Source organism: Genypterus blacodes, unplaced genomic scaffold, assembly GCF_046128005.1.
Source record: "Genypterus blacodes isolate CSIRO-AG114 ecotype Tasmania unplaced genomic scaffold, CSIRO-AGI_Gbla_v1 ptg000003l_1, whole genome shotgun sequence".
In the NCBI taxonomy this organism is placed as follows: domain Eukaryota; kingdom Metazoa; phylum Chordata; class Actinopteri; order Ophidiiformes; family Ophidiidae; genus Genypterus; species Genypterus blacodes.
Window position 1 is genome coordinate 8,965,559 of NW_027466817.1, and position 17,977 is coordinate 8,983,535.

Genomic DNA, 17,977 nt, shown 5'->3' on the forward strand with positions numbered 1-17,977 from the left:
GGCTCCACTCGGTGCGTGATTCACAAACCTTATTTGTTCCGTACTACTGTGCGCCATCTTGTTTGTGTGTGCTATGTGTGTGTGTAGGCGCGCACGCGCGCGTGTATGGGTTTGAACTGAGGAGCTCGGATTACCTCCTTCCAGTTCCATACCGGGAGCCTCTGCCCGCACTCAGCCGCCCTCCGCGCTCACTTTACCGCTTTCCTTCTCCCTAGCGAACCAGTGGCTCCGGCCGGACAGAAATGAGCATCGAAACACTTTTGGAAGCTGCCAAGTTTTTGGAATTACAAGCACAGCAACAACAGAGAGCACGTGGTAAGTTTGCTTACGCTTTATAACCAGTATCGTTTGTAGTCTGCTAGCATCCGTCAACAGCAAAGATCAACCTGACTTAAGTACTCAACAGTCAAAAGCGTCCGCGGAACAAGTTTTACGTTTATGTAACCAGCTAAGGAACGTGCACGTCATCGGTGTGTCATTTGCGTATGAAAGTAGTGGTTAAGACATTAAAAGTAGCACATTTGTGCTAAGTTTCTCGCTTGACATTTTTGTTTTACTTTCATAATCATTTGCATGTTGCATAATTGCGCCTCAACCTTTGAACAATGCAACATTGGAGGGAAGCTTCTGCGTGTTTTTATTCATGCCTCGAGAATTCGGTACGCAGTGTTCGGAGACACAAGGGGATCGAATGTATATGAATCTAGCGCGGTATTGGTGGATGTTCGCGGCGGCTAAAGGGCGGTGGCGCAGGGAATGCCAGGCTCGTTTTACATAATGACCTGACTCAGTCCGCATGCCATGACGCTGTTTCCAGGTTTCCCTGCTCTGTGCACCCGCAATCGCCTGCCTGCCTACCGGACAATATATCGCACGATTCACACACTTTCAGTGTTATAATCTGTGTGTTTATGTCTCATGGTATGGAAATAATAACTCGCTGAACAGGGATCGCGTTGAGTGTCTGTAGATGACGTCAGACGTTTACCACGCCCCCCGTATTTTAGCAGTCGGCCAGGCGCCGCCCGCTTTCACCACGTGCGTGCCGGGCAACCCCTCCCAAAGATTGTTTATGAGCAAGAGAGGCCGCTCGATCCAGAGAAACAGACACTGTAGAAGCGGTTTTTAAATAATTTATGTATAAATGATGTAAAACAACGATCAGACCCAAGTCTCGTCAAATGTAACAAACTCGAACTATACGTAACTAAAATATGCATAGGGAAAACCAGGCACATTGACACTTTCCAATACTTTGTGTGTTTACTCTGTCATATTCAAGATTAATATATTTTGACTGAAGGCTGCATTGAGAATACATTCTGTAATGTGGACGTAGATTATGTATCAATCCTAATTATTTAAGTTGAAATGTTTCCCGACCTTTGGTGATGAGACATTTGTAAACATGTAGAATGTATCCAGAGTGGGACCTCTGCTCGTTTCTCCTCTCTGTTCCTGCTGCATCAGGAGAGCAGAGTCCTCCTCCTCTTCCTCCTCCTCCATGCCCCTCCACAGCAGGTCACTGCATGGAGGAAGTAGGCCAGTGCTACTGCTCTTATATAAGATCTGTAGAAAACTTTTTCTTTTGTACATTTTATCAAACGCAGCCTCAATTTAATGTCTATTATCTAATCGGTTTTAGATTATTAGTGTATTGTTTTCATGTACAATATGTTTAATGTGATTCCACGTGGAAGAAGTGGTTTCATGTTACACAGAATCCATTGTTACAGCCACTCTAAAAGGGGAAGCTCAGGCTGTTGAGTCCAGTGGACACTAAAGGTGAAATAAGACTTTGATCAATAACTTTCTTACTACTCAAAACATTGTAGATTGTGTATTTGACACTTAGGGAAAATCCTTCACTTCCACACCTCCGTTTCTCTTTTGCCTCCATGGCAGAAACACCCACATGTTGGAAATGGAGTGTTGTTGACTATACTTCTGGTGTGATGGATGTGTTTGCTGATCTATCACAGCTCAGCTCGACTGGGACAAAGGAATGTAAACAAATCGCCTTGGTCCTCAGGGTTGAGGCTCTCACTACAGCTACACATACAGAAAACTGCATTGATTATGACAATGATAAATCACGAAATGATCAACTCTGGTAGAAATGAATAGTTTGTTGTTAATTATATTTTGATTGCGTTTAAGCTTATTTTATTGTTTTTTTGTACGTTTTAAATAATGCTTCATTTCTGTTACTTCTTACTTTCCTTATCCAATATCACTTCCATTTTTCCCACCTATCCGTATATTGGTGGGGAATGTTGACCTCATCTACAGCTGTGAAACAACTTGCTGAAATTTCCAGACGTAGTCATCGGAAGTATACCAACATTCCTTCTGCTTTTATGCCTAAAGCATTGCGGCTGCAGATGTGTGGCTGTTGCACTGAATGGGCCGTATCATTTGTCATCATGATTACTTTAATGTTGTGTTTTATTCTGGGGTGTGTGCGCGTGTGTCTGAGCTTCTCCTTCCTTTGTTAAGCCATAACATAGATGTGGATTTGTTTCGTCGGCTCGTAATGAACTCCCTCAAATGTGATTTCAGAGAGGAGGGGCCTTTAATAGCTGCCGTCCACCTTGTGTTGATGGAAAACACGTTTTCTCGTATGTGGCGGTGATTACCCTGAACCTCACAGCTGCCATGGCAACTAGATGGCCTTTTCCAGCAGCATCCGCACGTTATTGGCTCGGGCTGTCTTCCATGTGATTGGAAAGTACAAAGGCTGAAGGCGCTCTGCGATTGTGATCCCACCTTTGCTGCTGAAATATGTTCTCACGCCTTTGTCCACAGGATGTGCAGCTCGTCCTGTATGTTTTAGCCCCGAGGAGATTGTAGAATAAAAAGATAGCAGTTTAATCGGCCAGAATGCTGAGGTGATGCAGCTATAGGCTAATATGATCCAATGGTTTAGTAATGATGATGATGAAGGCACCATAGACGTTTTTGTTTGGACTCATTTTGGTCAGAACGGTCTGAGCTTTCAAACCCAGGATAGATTGTGTTGCTTTAGGAGTTTTACCCAAAAATGTTTCCAAATGATTTCTGTGCTGCTGCCCGGGACTTGCAGGGTTTAAAGTGTTTAATTGTCCCGCAAATTGAACATCTGTTGACTATCTAACATAAAGCAAACTTTACTGCTGTGTCATAATCCTTGAAAAGTGCAATGAACGAGAAAGGATTCATGTGATCGGCTGCACCCCTTTGTACGGTTATGACATCGGACAGCAACACAGTCAGCATGATTGCACACAAATCATTTACCATAGTAGATCCAGAGTCACCATGAAATAGGCTTCGTATCGTCATGGAAACCCTGAATAAGTCATGGAGGACAAAACATTTTGGAAAGGTCACAGGATTTATATAGTTGAGTCATTTTCATCCCGATTTATTTTTATTCCATTGCACACATTTCTGTACATGTAGTTAACAGAATTCATGAAGATGAGGACATTTAAAGTTAAGGAAGTTGAGGTTTGGATGTTTATTGTGTAGTTACTGGTCTGTAACCGGCTCTCTGCTGTCTTCCACAGAGGATGACTTGAAGGAGAAGCTGCGTGTGGAGCAGCTGGCAAGACCAAAGTACTCTGAGGTGAACTTTACCTCAGCAGTCCACATCAACTATGTGGCCAGAGGAGAGGAGCTCCACGCTGCCCCCATACCCGCCCTTCCGCCCCCCCCTTCCATGCCTATTACCATTATCCCCGTCCCCGTAGTTGCCCCCGACTCTACCGGCTCCCCCGCTCTGCCGGTCGCCACACTCTCCCCTCCAGCAGCTCCACCCCTCACCTCCCCGAAGAGTGAGCCCCAGTCGCCCCAGGAGCACAGTGTTCCTGTTGTGCCCCTCTCGCTACACCCTAAACCCGAACACCCCAAACTCGAACACCCCACCTCCGTGCTGCCGGGCCACCTCCATCACCCGCAGCTCCTCGTCCAGCCCACCACTACTAAACTACAGCTGCAGACCCCCCAGCAGCTGCTTCAGTGCTATCCAGGCTCCATCATCGCGCCACACCAGCAGCACACCTTGGGTCCCCACCCAGGCCCTCCAGCTCAGCAGGTCCCCCTACAGAACAGCCCCGTCAGCAGAGGGAGCCCTCCTGATGATGGCCGCCAGCTGGACAAGAAGCGACCTGGAGGGTAAATCTTTTGGTTTATACCTAACCCATTATGTCTCCAGTTGTCAGTTAGCCTCAGTATTGATTGGTCTATTATGTTTCTGCAAAATGTCAAATTCCATGCTTTGCCCTAGCGGTGTGTATCTCTCTCTGAAGTGATACGATCCGTCTGCTGCAAACCTTCAGGAATTTGCATGCCATGCGGCCGTCTGGGCTACCTTATTTACATAAACAATGTAAATAGTCCGGTAGGGGAAGCCGCGGCTCTGTTGTTCGAGTATCCTTGAGCCATCGTGCCATCACGTGTTGCCGTGTACTTTGCTGGTTGGTGCACCACCCCAGGGAGCTGGGTTCACTCCCCTGTCAGCAGTGCCCCCATGTGACCCCTTCCTTTTGTGGGGAGGAGGGCAGGAGCCACACGTTAACCCAAATACTTAATCTGCTGTCGATGTGTTGATCCACTTTGATTCACCAGCGAACATTCCTGTTGTAACATTTTCTGCTCTGTGCTCTTACAGGGCGGGCACAAGAGAGGTGCACAACAAGCTGGAGAAGCACAGGTGAGTCCAGTCTGCTTATCACAGCCCTTTCTTAGTGGTAGAATGAGAGTAGAAGTCAGCTTTTCTCTGACATTGCCTGTGTTAATTCATCTAAAGACCAATTTATAGACTAAAATATGTTCAGGAGTCTATTTTTTAAGTTTAAATTAGTCTTTGTTTTCAGTGTTTAGGTTCTTCATGATCAAACCTTTTGGAATCTGTAGCCTTCAGTTACTTAATTATAAATCCACAATTGTAAAGCTGGAACCTGAACAAAGCCAGACACTCCCTGTGGTGTAACCCCCTCGTCTCCTTTCTGTCTTGTGTCTGTCAGGCGGGCGCACTTGAAGGAATGCTTTGAAACACTGAAGAAGAACATCCCCAACATTGACGAGAAGAAGACCTCAAATCTCAGCGTGCTCAGAAGTGCCCTGAGATACATTCAGGTAAGCTGCCGATCCATGAGTCATGTTGTTGTTTAAAGTTTAGTGCAAGTGGTCAAAGGCGATACGTTTGGTGACCAATAATGATCAATTAGAGCGTCAACGCTGAGGACCAATGGCCTTTGTGTATGTGCTGGTAAAGATGAGCTGTGATAGGCCGGCAAACAGATCAATCACCTGTGGATTGGAGCCAAGCACGCCCTGTTCCCAACATATCAGTGTTGCTGCCCTGGAGGCTTAAAAAGAACAAAAGCTGTTGTGAAATGAGAGAGCAACTGTGCAGAGCAAAGTGTGGAGTCGCTACAGAGAAGGATGAGGGGAACATGGGAGGAAAAGCACCAAAGAAGCGGGAGCAACACATTTCACAAGTTTACAAATGAGAGAAAGAGTTAAGAGATGATACTCACCTTTAAATCTGACATTACTTTTATGAAGAGAGTCCAACAGTAAACAGGAGTTACAAAGGTTACCATGACCTACTTTAACTCTTTAGTAGGGTGAAGGGCGCGCTGATCACTGCCCGTTTGTTTCCCCCCAAGTTGTCAATACCAAAACCGGCAAGCATTATAATCAAAGACCGTTAGAGCTGCGCTGTCACTGTAAACTTCCAAGACTTTTTCCAAAACATTTCCTGGCCTGGGAAACACATTTTCAATATTCAGAACTCTTATTGTGATTTTTTAATTTCCGTACAAACTTAATATACTGTTAATCATTATAACACTATACACGTTGTACTTTGATATATGTACACATTGTAGAAACATCTTAACTACTACCCAGCTGTGATCAATACTTGTGATTGATTATGCACCAGGAAGTGGTCGTTTGCTAATTATTTATCAGTCATTACCTCCTTTATTATGCAACGGTGAGATATTAGTGTTGAGCGTTAGCAGTGACACTGTCCTTTGATGCTCTTGATCTCGGTTAATCCCCTCTGTGCAGAGCTACAGAGGGAATCTGGGACAGTGTGGGTGCACACACACACACACACACACACACATATCCTGGTGTGATTAAATAACGTGCTGTTGACGTGTCGTGTTTTACCGACAGACTGGCCCGCCTCTCTCTCTCGCCTATCAGCAGCTGAGCCGGACTTATGGTGTATTTAAAGCACACAGGGCTGAGACACAATCACGCCAGATGTCACTTCCTGCCATAAAGGTTTAGCACGCGCAGTCGTGAGCTTAACCTAAGAAGTGTTTGATTGCAGCATTTGCCCCGAAGGCCTCTCAGCTGCCCCAGAGTCGATCAATCCTCAGACGCCGTTAAACTTGATCAAGCCTCAGCATTGCTACCACATTGTTGGCATTGATTTTGTTATTTGTATCTTTTAGTTAGTTAAGTTTGTTCATTTAAAGTTATTGATCTTATTTATTAATGTTATCCGAGGCCATGTCTGTTAGGATTATTACAATGCTAAAAATTCCAAACTCCCGAGACGAAATCTGAATCTTTCCTTTCACTGCAAACTTTGTAGCTTTACGACTCTGCACTCCAACATTAACCTCATTTATGATCAATTGTGGTAAGGTGACACAGACACACACACACACACCCTCCCCTCTGGATAGCAGCAGGCTTTTTAGTAGTGGGCAGTCTGTAAAGGTGTAACCACGGTTACCTACCGACCTTGTCCAGTCGACTCAGACGAGCTGGGTCAGATGAAGGAAACCTCGGCCTTAAGCTTACAGTTTGAGACAAGGTGACTCCTGCGCTGTCCTTGCCGGGTTACTGGTGAATTTCGAATATTGCTGGAGGGGGTAAACGTAAAGGAAGGGAACACTGAGAACACAAAGAGTGTGTGTGTGTGTGTCCCCTGTCTGCCTCTATTCTGAACCTTTGTTTAAAGGCCAAAGTGCAGCTGACCTAAATCTGTACTGAGCAAATGTGTGGGCCAGCAGATTGCTGAGGCGCTCCTCTGTTCTATTATGTTAGTTTGGGTTTGAAGTAAATCGGGGTGTTAACAAACAGACTCTACCAAAAGTTGTTGTTAAATGAGGATGTGCATCTCTGACCTTAAAATGGTTTGTTGTTTTTGGGGTTTTGTTTTTGTATTTTTGAAGAACTTGACATGAGTTCTTTGGTCACGGCCCTGGATTGTCTCCATGTATCCTCTAAGTTGTCCCGAGTGTTGAGAACCCAGGTGGTTTTGTGTTTTCACCATTTTAAATAATGATCCTTGCTCTTCCTGAAGGTTTTCCCCTCCAGCCTGCCATGACTCTGCTCAAGCTCCGTCTGTAAAACAAACCCCAAGCTCCTCCTCCTTCTCCTCGCCCTCCTCCTCCTCCCCTCCCTCCCTCCTGCTTCACTCTGAGCTTTTAAGGCCACATGAGCAGCAAACACATGGCTAGCCTGAGCCGAGTGACGTCACCCCCCACCCCTCCCCCCCAGTGCTGCCGCTGCAACAGGCAGAACTCGCCGTGCCGCGCTGTAAACACGCAGCTCGGTTTACTCCCGTCACGCTTCGTTTGCCCTCAAACCCCACTGAACTCCTTCCACCTCCTCCTCCTTTGTCTGCCAGAGTGGATTGAGTTGTGCCGTGTGACTGGGAGCGTTATGAATATATAAGCACCTTCTTTGCCTTATCAGTGTAAAGATAGTTTTGCGTTCGCTTGACGTTGACGTTTGGAACAACGACATAGATGTTTTTATTTCCTTTAAATCTCCTCTCCTATAAAACTAACTGGTCGCCGTGGGAATGAGCAGACATTTCTCGCCTGAGTGTTGCACCATTATTCAAAATCATTCTGATCTTGCCAACGTGCAATGAAATCTTAACTATCTGCTGGTGAGGAAGTCAAACGTGTTTTACCTGAAGAGATCGTAAGAGATCATCAAGAGCATGCAAACTGAACCACTACAGCTTTAACCTCTTCCTCTGTGATAAGGGCCCGCCCACAAACGCCCTGCCAGAGCAGAATGGCAGCTGAAATGGTAAACATCATGTGTGTGGATGTGTTGTGATAGTTCAGATGTTTGTTAGGTGTCAGCAGATTGGTGCTCCTCTGCTGTTAGCCAGGTTGAGGTTTATGAGGCCAGCGCACGTTTGCCCCCAAGAAACCTTGTGTGTGAGTCGGTGTTGGCTGTTCTCTGCAGACAAGCCTTTGATTGTTGAAGCTGGCGACCACGTGAAGCTCTCTGCTCAGCTCCAAGGCACCGGGACACAAAGCTTCATGGTTACCACGCGGTCACAAGACCTCCACGCAGACAGGCAGGCAGACAGGCTGGGTGAGTCGCATGTCTGCAACGTGGTTTCCTGCGCTCTGGGTCGTCTTGACGCAGTCTCTGCTCGTGGCTGCTGCAGGAGTGAGTCAGTGAGTGCAGCCCCCCCCCCCCCCCCCACCCCCCCCCCCCCCCCCCCCCCCACCCCACCCCCCACCTCTCTGTGGGGCCATGTGCTCGCCACAGAGCCTCAGCAGTGTTTACCTTACACACACACAATGCACTCTGTCCCTGTACCGGTCTAGGTTTTCACACAAACAAGGCCAAGGTGGGGCCTGGTGTGTGTGGGTGTGGGTGTGGGTGGGAGGGAGGAGTGTTTTGTTCTCAGGGGGGCGTGGTTACTTGGAAACACTGTGTCCTACCAACAGGACTGCATGACTCAGAGGGTGGTAGTCATGTGTGGCCCATCTGCTGCAGACTGGGCTATCAGGTTTACCTGCTTTATCTCGGGCGAGCTGAAGCTGCAGCAGAGTTCAGTGTGTCTCGGTGTTTGTGGAGCGTGTTGCTCTGTGTGAGTCACAGCGCGTGGCGGAGCACAGTTGTTGTGCCGCTCCCGTACTAAATGCAGCAGCGTGCTTCAACCGACACGCCTTTCAGAGAGACCAACCACAGCGGAAACCCCCGGTGGAAAGTGGGTCAACACACAAGGTCAAAATGTGGAACTCCACAATCTCCTTACAACGATCCAACCATTTTATAAAATTCCATGATCTTCAGCTCCTTCATGTCTGAACTCAAGTTGTGTCATTGTGTAGATGTTTGTGGGTCTCTTTCAGGTCTGACGGCCTTTAGATGGACCCTTATGGATCCATGAACACATGTTAAAGCCACTAAAAGCTCCTCTACATGGACTTATAAGTTGAGTTAGATACAAATGAGGTTCTCCTTTGATCTTTGACCCCTTTACATTATAAAAGACATAAGTTTATGTCCACATTTATATCTTGCTTTGCTGTTTTATTTACTGATAGATGTGCTCACTGCCATTGCGAAAACATTTCTTTAAACGAGTCCTTGAAGTCTTCAAGAGAGTCAAAAAAGGCTGAAGGCAGCGCAGGGTCTCTGAGGTTACAGAGGAAACCTTTAAAGGGTTCACAGCCGTCTCCATGACAACTGGAGAAGGGGCGTTTCAAAGTATACCGAGACCAAAGATGCCGTTCCACGTTCAGACGGAAGAAGTTGGTGAACGCTTTATTAAAGCAGCAAAGCTAAATGCGGCCTCGCTGTTTGGCTCCGACTGTGACCAACAAACATCACTAGAGACATTCTGCAGTTTATAAACTCACAGCAGTACCTCAAGATGTCTCATATCAAAGCTCCTCTGGCACCAGGCGTGATGGAAGCAGGATGGTCTCCCCTCGATCTGCAGTCGCCAGCTCTTCCTGCTCACCCTGAAAATGTGTCACAGATGAAACTTGTGTTCATTTGTTTGAATTTAGCACAGATTTCCTCATGCGTTTGTAACGGGAAGAAGAAGAGCAAGACCATAGCAGAGAGCAGCTCCTCGCCTGCTTGGTTCTAATCCCACATGAGGACCAAAGACAGGTGCCCAATTACACCGGGCCTCTTTGTCCCCCGCTGCTATTTTGGTAGAGAGAGAGAGAGAGAGATCACATGGTGTGTGTGTGTGCACGGACTCTTAACAGGAAGTCCACCCTTTGGCCAAACCTCTTGTATGGCGCTGAGTCATCGTGTTTCTGTTTCAAAGATTGATTTCACAGTCTCACTTCCCTCAAACAGGAAGCGGAGCACAGCTTCACCAAACGTTAGAGGCCGAGCTGCGTGAAAACAAACGTAGCTCGTCAACGTAAACAACTGCTGTACGTCAGGGCAGACCTGCAGCTGTACGTTGTTGCAGGAGACAAAGTTGATGTTTTGGTGTCTTGGAGAGAGAGAAATGGTATAAACACAGTTCATTAATAATTAGTAAGAAGTTAATAATGCAGCAATTTATTAGTGACTGATTGAATGTTATTTTAGGGCATGCATCAATGTTTATACACACATGTTAGAGGGACCTCCCATGTGTAAAAAGAACATTATGTAACTTTTTGTCTAAAAATCGGACCGGACTCAAAAATGAATCGTTGCTCCAAAAGTTTTAAAATAAGTGTTCAAATTTGCTTTAGTAGGTTTGTAACGTGTCATAGCTCCGCCCCCTCTCAACTCTTCTTGAGTCATACTGAAGCTTTAAGTTTTATGATGCAACCTCAGAGGGACTTCCAGGTTTCCACGCCTACCAAACTCCAAAAACATCACAGAAGAAAACTTAAAGATTTAGAAAACTTTAAGTAAATCATAAAGTTTAAACTGGACAATGCAGCTTCATTTCCGACACAGTAAAAGTGTCAGTATTTGTACTTTGCAATGCATTGATCCTTTTGACAACCTGCCAAACCAATGAGGTGCGGTTATCTACTGAAAACTCTAAATTAAGGATAAGTCTTCCATCTGTTTCACTTCCATTTAACATATCTAGTTTAGTTTCAAGTTTGGGGGTAATATATTAAGAATTTATTTGATGGATAAGCGTGGAAACTCTGGTGTGGTGAGTTTGTTTCATGACTTCATCTGTAGATCATGAAGCCAACCACCAATACGTGCACAGAGGGGGAGAACGCCCTGCGTGTGTGGGTCTCTCTCTCTGTGTGTGTGTGTGTGTGTGTGTGTGTGTTGAGGAAAAACAGGGCTAGAGAAACGTGGGGGGGGGGGGGCAGAGAGAGGGAGGGAGGGAGGAGTGGTAAAGTGGGAGGTTTTTTTCCAGGCAGTGGCACTGTGACCTAATTTCCCCTGAACCATCAGCTGACAAAAGAGATTTAAACAGACAAATTCCAGGAAGAAACTCAGAGTGGCGTCAGAGCTGCACCCTGCACTGCAGTCAGCGGCTTCAGACCTCTACAACTGCTACTACTGTTATATATATAAGTACATAAAACATTTATAGATTTTAATGCTAAGAACATTTGGTTCACTTGCATTAACATCATTTTCACCTCGGTCCCTAACTGTGACAGGCGGATCATCAAGCTGGAGTGATGCCAGTTCAGTCTGTGATACTGTTAAATGTTGAAAACAGCGTACTAATAACAACTTTGAGCTCCAAACCGACATATTTGAGTGCAGCGTCAGCCTTTAGTATCTGCTTGCGTGCTCAGCATCTTCTTCTTCTTCCTCTCCTCAGACCTTGAAGAGGAAAGAGAAGGAGTACGAGCACGAGATGGAGCGACTGGCCAGGGAGAAGATCGCCACGCAGCAGCGGCTGGTAGAGCTGAAGAACGAGCTGAGCCAGCGGATGGACGTGGTGGAGATTGACCGCGTGCTGCGTCAGACGGTGCAGCCCGAGGAGGACCAGGCCTCCACCTCCACTGCCTCAGGTACGAGTGTTAGAGCGAGGTCGGCTCAAACCTACGCACCACACACCTGGAGCCTGAACTTAGCTGACTAACCCCTTAATCTCTCATCACAGTCCAGGTCTCTATGTGTGCACTGTTGATGTTTATTCTCCTGTGTTGGTTTGCAGAAGGTGAAGACATGATGGATGATGATGATGATGATGATGGTGATGACGACATCGATGATGAGGTGGTTCCTAGAGGACCTGCTGTCTTACCCGCTATGCCTCAAATCACCAAACCTGAGCTGCTGACGACTGTAACCCCCCTCACCGTCGCCGCCCCCTCCGCCTCCCTCATCACTCAGCACATCTCCATCCAGCACAAACCCCCCCACCTTCAGCCTGTAGTCCAGTCAACATCCTGCGCCCCCGCACAGGTCTCGCTCCCCACCCACACACAAATGGTGACCGCGGCGAGCCTGCACCCCACGGTCATCGCTCACGCTCCAGTGTCCCACGCTTCGGTCATCCAAGCCGTCAACCACGTCATCCACACGGCCGCGCCCAAACACATCACCGCCGCCGGCTCGGTTCAGTTGGCACCGGGCCACCAGCCTATCGGCCACATCACTGTGCATCCTGTGGCCCACCTGAGCCAGCATCTACCTGCCCTGTACCCCCAGCCCACCATGGTCAGTCACATCACTCACACCCTCAACCACGCCCACATGAACGGCTCGGCACAGAACCCGCAAGCCGCCACCATCGTGAGCAAGCAGGCGGCGGTGGGTGCTCAAATGGTGGCCCACCACCCACAGCTCATGGGTCAGACGGTGTTCAACCCCGTGACAATGGTGGCCATGCCCTCCTTCCCCATCAGCACTCTGAAGCTGGCTTGAACGCTGCCAGCAGAACCAGGAGTCACAAGACCCGCAGGCCTCAGACCAGGCCGGCAACGGGCCCAACGCACCTCGTTTTCACAAACACGGAGCAGGTTTCTGTGCTGGATCACAAACCAGATTATTCAGTTCTGAGCATTTCCAACGCAAATAAATGTGTTTGGAACCTGAAGAAACCCAGAATTGGTTCCTTGCAAGAACCAGAACAGTCTGACCTACAGTGGCAGCATCATGAGAGAGTGTGTTATTCTACCTTCTCTGTGCTGAACAAAGACCTTTGTTTGTTTACCACCAGTAGCTCTGTCGCCTAATCAGAGACTCATCATGGCGCTGGCTCAGCTCCTGAGATCTTTAGCAGAGCCGAGTTGAGCAAACCAGAATCAGCACCGACACTACTCTGGTGGAAAAGCAGCAGAGGAAGATCAGCCCGCCATAACCCACATGCTGAGAGTGTGACGTCACACAGGGAGCTGCTCCTCCTCCTCCACCGCAGAGCCACGTGCTGCAGTGAGGCTGTGTGCATCTCCAGCGCCCCCTGCTGGTGAAAAAAGGAGCACACATCCTGTGAGACGGTGCAGGGCGCTTACACCAAACTCCAGGCGATGCAGTTTGGTCTTTGTTTGGCACTTGTTTGGATTAAAATCACAAAGCTTCAGATTATGAATTTAAAACGCACTGAGCACAAGCCGGCGTCTTAAGGCGAAGTCGTGCTTTTCTTGCAGCTCTTCACGAGGTTCTCCAATCAGATGGTTTTTTAAACTTCGACGATCAGACGGCGGCAGAGGCTAAAGTCTACACAGTTTTAACACATTGACATCCATCCTCGCTACCAAAACTAGATAATGAGCTCTTTTGTTTACCTGAGGTGTAAATGTGCGTTCTCCCTATCTGGATAATGAATTTCTCATCCAGACCTGAATTCTGTCCCATCTGCCAGACAACATTTGCATGTTGCTGGCGTTGTGATCCATCCGGCCCACAAGTTATGTACGTCGTCCTAACATAGTCCTGTCAGTAATAAAGTTATTTTGAATCACGACGCAGCAGAGTCCAGGTGACAATCTAACATCAGTGACAAAGTCTTTCTTATTATGTGTGGACAATCTTTACCCAAGAACTTTTTGCCGTCTGTATTCAAGATGCAGGCGAACATTTACAGCAGGCTCTCGATTCAAAATAACTTTATTAACCAGAGCAAAGCGGAACACATTTACAGCTGTAGGGGGATTTGTATCGCCCCCCAGCTGTATTTGTCAGATTTACACCCGGTGGAGCATCAACACACAACCTCAGTGTCCAAATGACGAGGTGGCATATTTACTCAGAATAGGAACACATGAATCTGTGAGAGGATGGGAAGCTGCAGTCGTCACAAACTTAAGACCGGTTTCGTTTGAGTTTTAAAGCAATTAAATTAAATCTGTAAAGGATAAACACGCGTTCAAAAATGAATGAATTTTTGTATTTTTAAGATTTCCTGTCGCCTGTTTGTGTAGACTTTGTTTTCCAGTGTAGCTTTTTTTCTAATCCCCTGTGTGTGTGTGTGTTTGTTTCCTGGGACCATGTGCAGTGTCAGTCTGTATGTGAGGCGCACACACACAGGCCGCCCCGCGTCCAAGCTCCTTCGGAAAGTATTCAACCCGCAACGTTTCTATGCATTTTGTGGCGGTGCAATACGATCAAATCCAGTCAGGCTTGCACTTCCTCGGATCGCAGCGGAATAAAGTGGATCAAAGCGAACGGATTCAGAATACTTGAAGAAGCAATGACGTCATTGTGTGTTTTTCCTATGGAGAAAGTTAAACTTGTACATTGCCTGTAAATTTTGGCCCGCGTTTAGATTGAACTGTGCATTATGTAAGAAGCTGTCCAAATATATATGAGATGTAATAAATTGTATTATGTTTACAAATGTCTGCAGCCACTCTCATGTTTGTGTGTTTCACATCCAAGCACTAGGTTGAGCTCTCCATCCAAGGTGAAGGTGAGGAAGATGATGAGGTCTGATTGCATTGATCCTGCTCTGTATTTAAGTCAGTTTTTAACTTTTTTAAACTTTAGCAAAGTGGACGCTGATTGGTTAAGAGCTCATGAAGACCTCGATGTTGTTTAATGTCGTTTGCAAGCTTCAGTTAACAGCAGAGCTCATTGATCCTGACAAGAAGGGGAATGATCTTTGCGTTAGAAGTTGGAAAAGCTGCTTCATCGATCATGTGGGACACCGGTGACATCAGAAGAGGGTCGGCAGGATTCCTATGAGCACCGTCGGACCACCGTGACCTCCAGCCTTTGGGTCGCCTCATACAGATAGGGACGTCGGATCAACCTGCAGGGCTTTCGTGACGGTATGTGTCGAGCTACCACACACATACACACACACACACTGATGAGATAATGGATGGGATGCTGGTGAGGTTCAAACTGCTGAGCTGGAACATGTTTAAATTAACCCCCAAAGCATTCATGGAAAACGTGTACAGAAAGACTAAACTAAGAACATCTTCTGATCTTGAAGGAACAATTATGAATGTTAATGAATAACACAGGCCATTAAAAAACTTCAAATACTACCAAGATGAATCATACTTCTTTCTTGTATTGTAGCCAGAGACGGTGAAGCTTTGAGGCCAACTTGGAAAAATTGGGGGAAAATGACACTTTCTAAATGAGGAAATGAGCTGAAAATAACATCTCCACACCAAGGGACACAATAAATCTGCCTAAGTTGTGTTCTTAAAGTCTAGGAAATTGTTGATTTAACTGGAACCTTGAGGTGACTAAAGGTCCAGAGCTGTTAGAACCTTACTGTGGTGTGTGATCAATGTTCCCCTACAAAGAAACGGCATCAACATGGAGGCTTTAAGAAGATGAGACATTCTATCATGAATGCAGCAATTTATTCATATGAAGATGATTGACAGTCACACAGCATCACTGTATGGAAATGTCAGATGGAATGTTCCAAACAACACGTATGAGTCTGCACAGTCACATGGGCTCAGTGTGTTCTGTAAGACTGACACTGACTCCTGATGGTCCATGATTGAACACTTTCAGCCCAAACCATCGGAAGAGCTTCTCCAGCACCGGAGTGTCGGTTCCTCTCAGGGCGCCATGAAACAATTGCACACTCGCTGATTTTCATTCATCGTTTTATGTTTGGTTTTGCCCAAAGCTCACAATGGAAAAGCAGATTACATTCAGTGTGCGTTAAAGTGTCGCATCTCTCAGACGAAGGTCATGGTTCACTCTTCATCACTGAGAGACGGGAGTCACAGTTGGTTGACTTGACGGCCTCGGTGGAGGTATGAGCTCCACTTCCATCTTCCGAGCTGGTTCACCTCTATTCCACTCCCTCATGACCTGAAGTGGGTTTATGGATTGTGATCCACAGAAGATTTGCAACAGTGAAGCCCTTGGACTTCATCTTCACCTTAATGTCCTCTTGCGTCTGCTTGAAAGGATTCTTCAGCAGATAGACAATCCTCCTGAAGCCGTCCTCCAGTCCCATCCCTGTGGTGGCCGAACAGGGCTGGATGAACCACGGCCTGCCCTCGCACGCCTTCTTTATCTCCAGCTTCCGGCAAAGCTCTGCTGGGCTCTGAGCTCCAGGAAGGTCCTGCTTGTTGGCGAGAACCAACAGAGGAACGTTCTTGAGACACTCATTCCTCAGCGCCTGGCAAAGTACAAAACAGTTAGGACTCGTGGGACAAACCCTGTTGGATCACATGTCAAATAGTGTTAATTACCCGATGGAGCTCCTTGCGTGCCTCACCCAGCCGCTTCGGGTCCCAGCTGTCCACAACAAACACCAGAGCGGCTGTGTCGACGTAGTGGTGCTTCCAGTGGGGCCTCATCTTCCTCTGGCCGCCCACGTCCCAAACTGTGAGGCCCGGGCTGCTCTGCGCCGTCTCCAGCATCTCCACATTGAAGCCCACCGTTGGCACGGTGACCACGCTCTCGTTGTACTTCAGCTTGTAGAGCAGGGTGGTTTTCCCCGCGCCGTCTAGGCCCAGCATGAGGACCTGCGCTTGTTTCTTGGACTTGGAACCACGAAGACCCATTTCTGATGGAGGTACTCAAAGATGTGAGGCGAGTCTTTATCCTGGAATCAACGTCGTCTTCTTCTGGCTTAATGCTCGAGGTTAAGCGGTGCAGTCGTCCCGTGGCACGTCTGGTCTCTTATGGGGGCTGGACGGTGCTCAGAATGCTTTATGGACTCGGGAGGCAGAGGCCCCTCCCCTGCTGTTGTGACGGGTTTCCTCCACTGACTGCGCCGCTTTCAGTAAAGCTATTTTTATCCTTGTTGTGACTGTGCACAGTTGTGAAGTCGAATCCCACCTGCCCCAGACCATCACACACACCGGCCAGCAGGAAGCCCATGTTTGGTTGGAGGGGAATGCTGGTAGGCTGTCCTCTATAGACACTTGAGTTGAGTTTGTGGTCAATTGTCCTCGTTATCGCTAGACTGAGGAGGACGAGACCTGAAACTTCTGGGATGAGTTTTTCTGGCCTGTGTAAATTTATTTTATATGCTACCTCACTCAAAATATCATAAGTATAATAATCTCCAATATTGTCATGTGAAGAAATCAGTGTCCTCTTGAATTTAGACTAAATGATCCCCAGAAGCTTAGAACAACAGAGAGGCGTCGGATCGAGGCCCAGACAATGGAAAGCACAACAAATCGGAGGGGTGAGACAGGAATCAATCAATCAATCAATCTCAGTCTGTCTCCCATAGATGTACAGATATGAGTGACATCCTGTACTCACCAGCAGATGGAGTAGATGAGCCACAAATAAAGACGACAAACTATTAAATATCTGCTTTCTCTTTTTAAAGGAGGAAAATGAGTCCAAACAGAAATAAGATCACACAATCATTCATACTTTTAATGTTAGCTTTTGATTTACATTTTAAAATTCATATTTTTTTCCACAGATTATTAAATTCAACAAAAAACAAAAGTACAAATGCCACATAAACATTCTGTAATGTTCATTATTAAGAAAAAACGTTCAACTAAAGAAGCACAGACGAACTGTTTGATATGGTGCACAACCTGAAACGCTAACGGCATCATTCAACACACGCGTCCATGATGATAATGATGATGATGAGTGAGTAATCCAGCTATGACACAGCTAAGTCGTGCAGTGTGCAAAGGATGAACGACTGCTTTACATTAATGAAACTTCACATTAAGTAAAGTTTTGGCAACTGTTGCCGTAACAGGAAGCGATCGGTTAAAACAAATAAGGCAGCGATGACGTCATTCATTCAAAGTCTGTGAAGTGTCAAGTTGAAGTTCAGAGAAACAGAGCTCCAACGTCAGTAAATGAGATGTGATTGGTTCTTTAGCTGTACATAAGAGTGTGAGACGTGTGTTTA

The 17,977-nt window shown here is 46.7% G+C and overlaps 2 protein-coding genes across 2 annotated transcripts; one reads left to right on the forward strand and one right to left on the reverse strand.

Annotated features, from left to right (window-relative positions):
* Positions 1-46: 46 nt before the first annotated feature.
* mnta (MAX network transcriptional repressor a) lies at positions 47-13,920 on the forward strand. The gene is made up of 6 exons (XM_076139548.1): positions 47-315; positions 3,552-4,158; positions 4,655-4,696; positions 5,010-5,121; positions 11,531-11,723; positions 11,870-13,920. Exons 1-6 carry the CDS (start codon positions 243-245, stop codon positions 12,580-12,582), a joined length of 1,740 nt encoding a protein of 579 aa, XP_075995663.1. The 5' UTR covers positions 47-242; the 3' UTR covers positions 12,583-13,920.
* Positions 13,921-15,328: 1,408 nt separating this feature from the next.
* On the reverse strand, positions 15,329-16,753 carry LOC142991680 (ADP-ribosylation factor-like protein 14). Its single transcript, XM_076141785.1, has 2 exons — positions 16,332-16,753; positions 15,329-16,258 (listed from the first exon to the last, which is right to left on the reverse strand). The coding sequence occupies exons 1-2, from the start codon at positions 16,644-16,646 to the stop codon at positions 15,926-15,928; spliced, it is 648 nt and encodes a 215-aa protein (XP_075997900.1). The 5' UTR covers positions 16,647-16,753; the 3' UTR covers positions 15,329-15,925.
* Between the last annotated feature and the right edge of the window lie 1,224 nt (positions 16,754-17,977).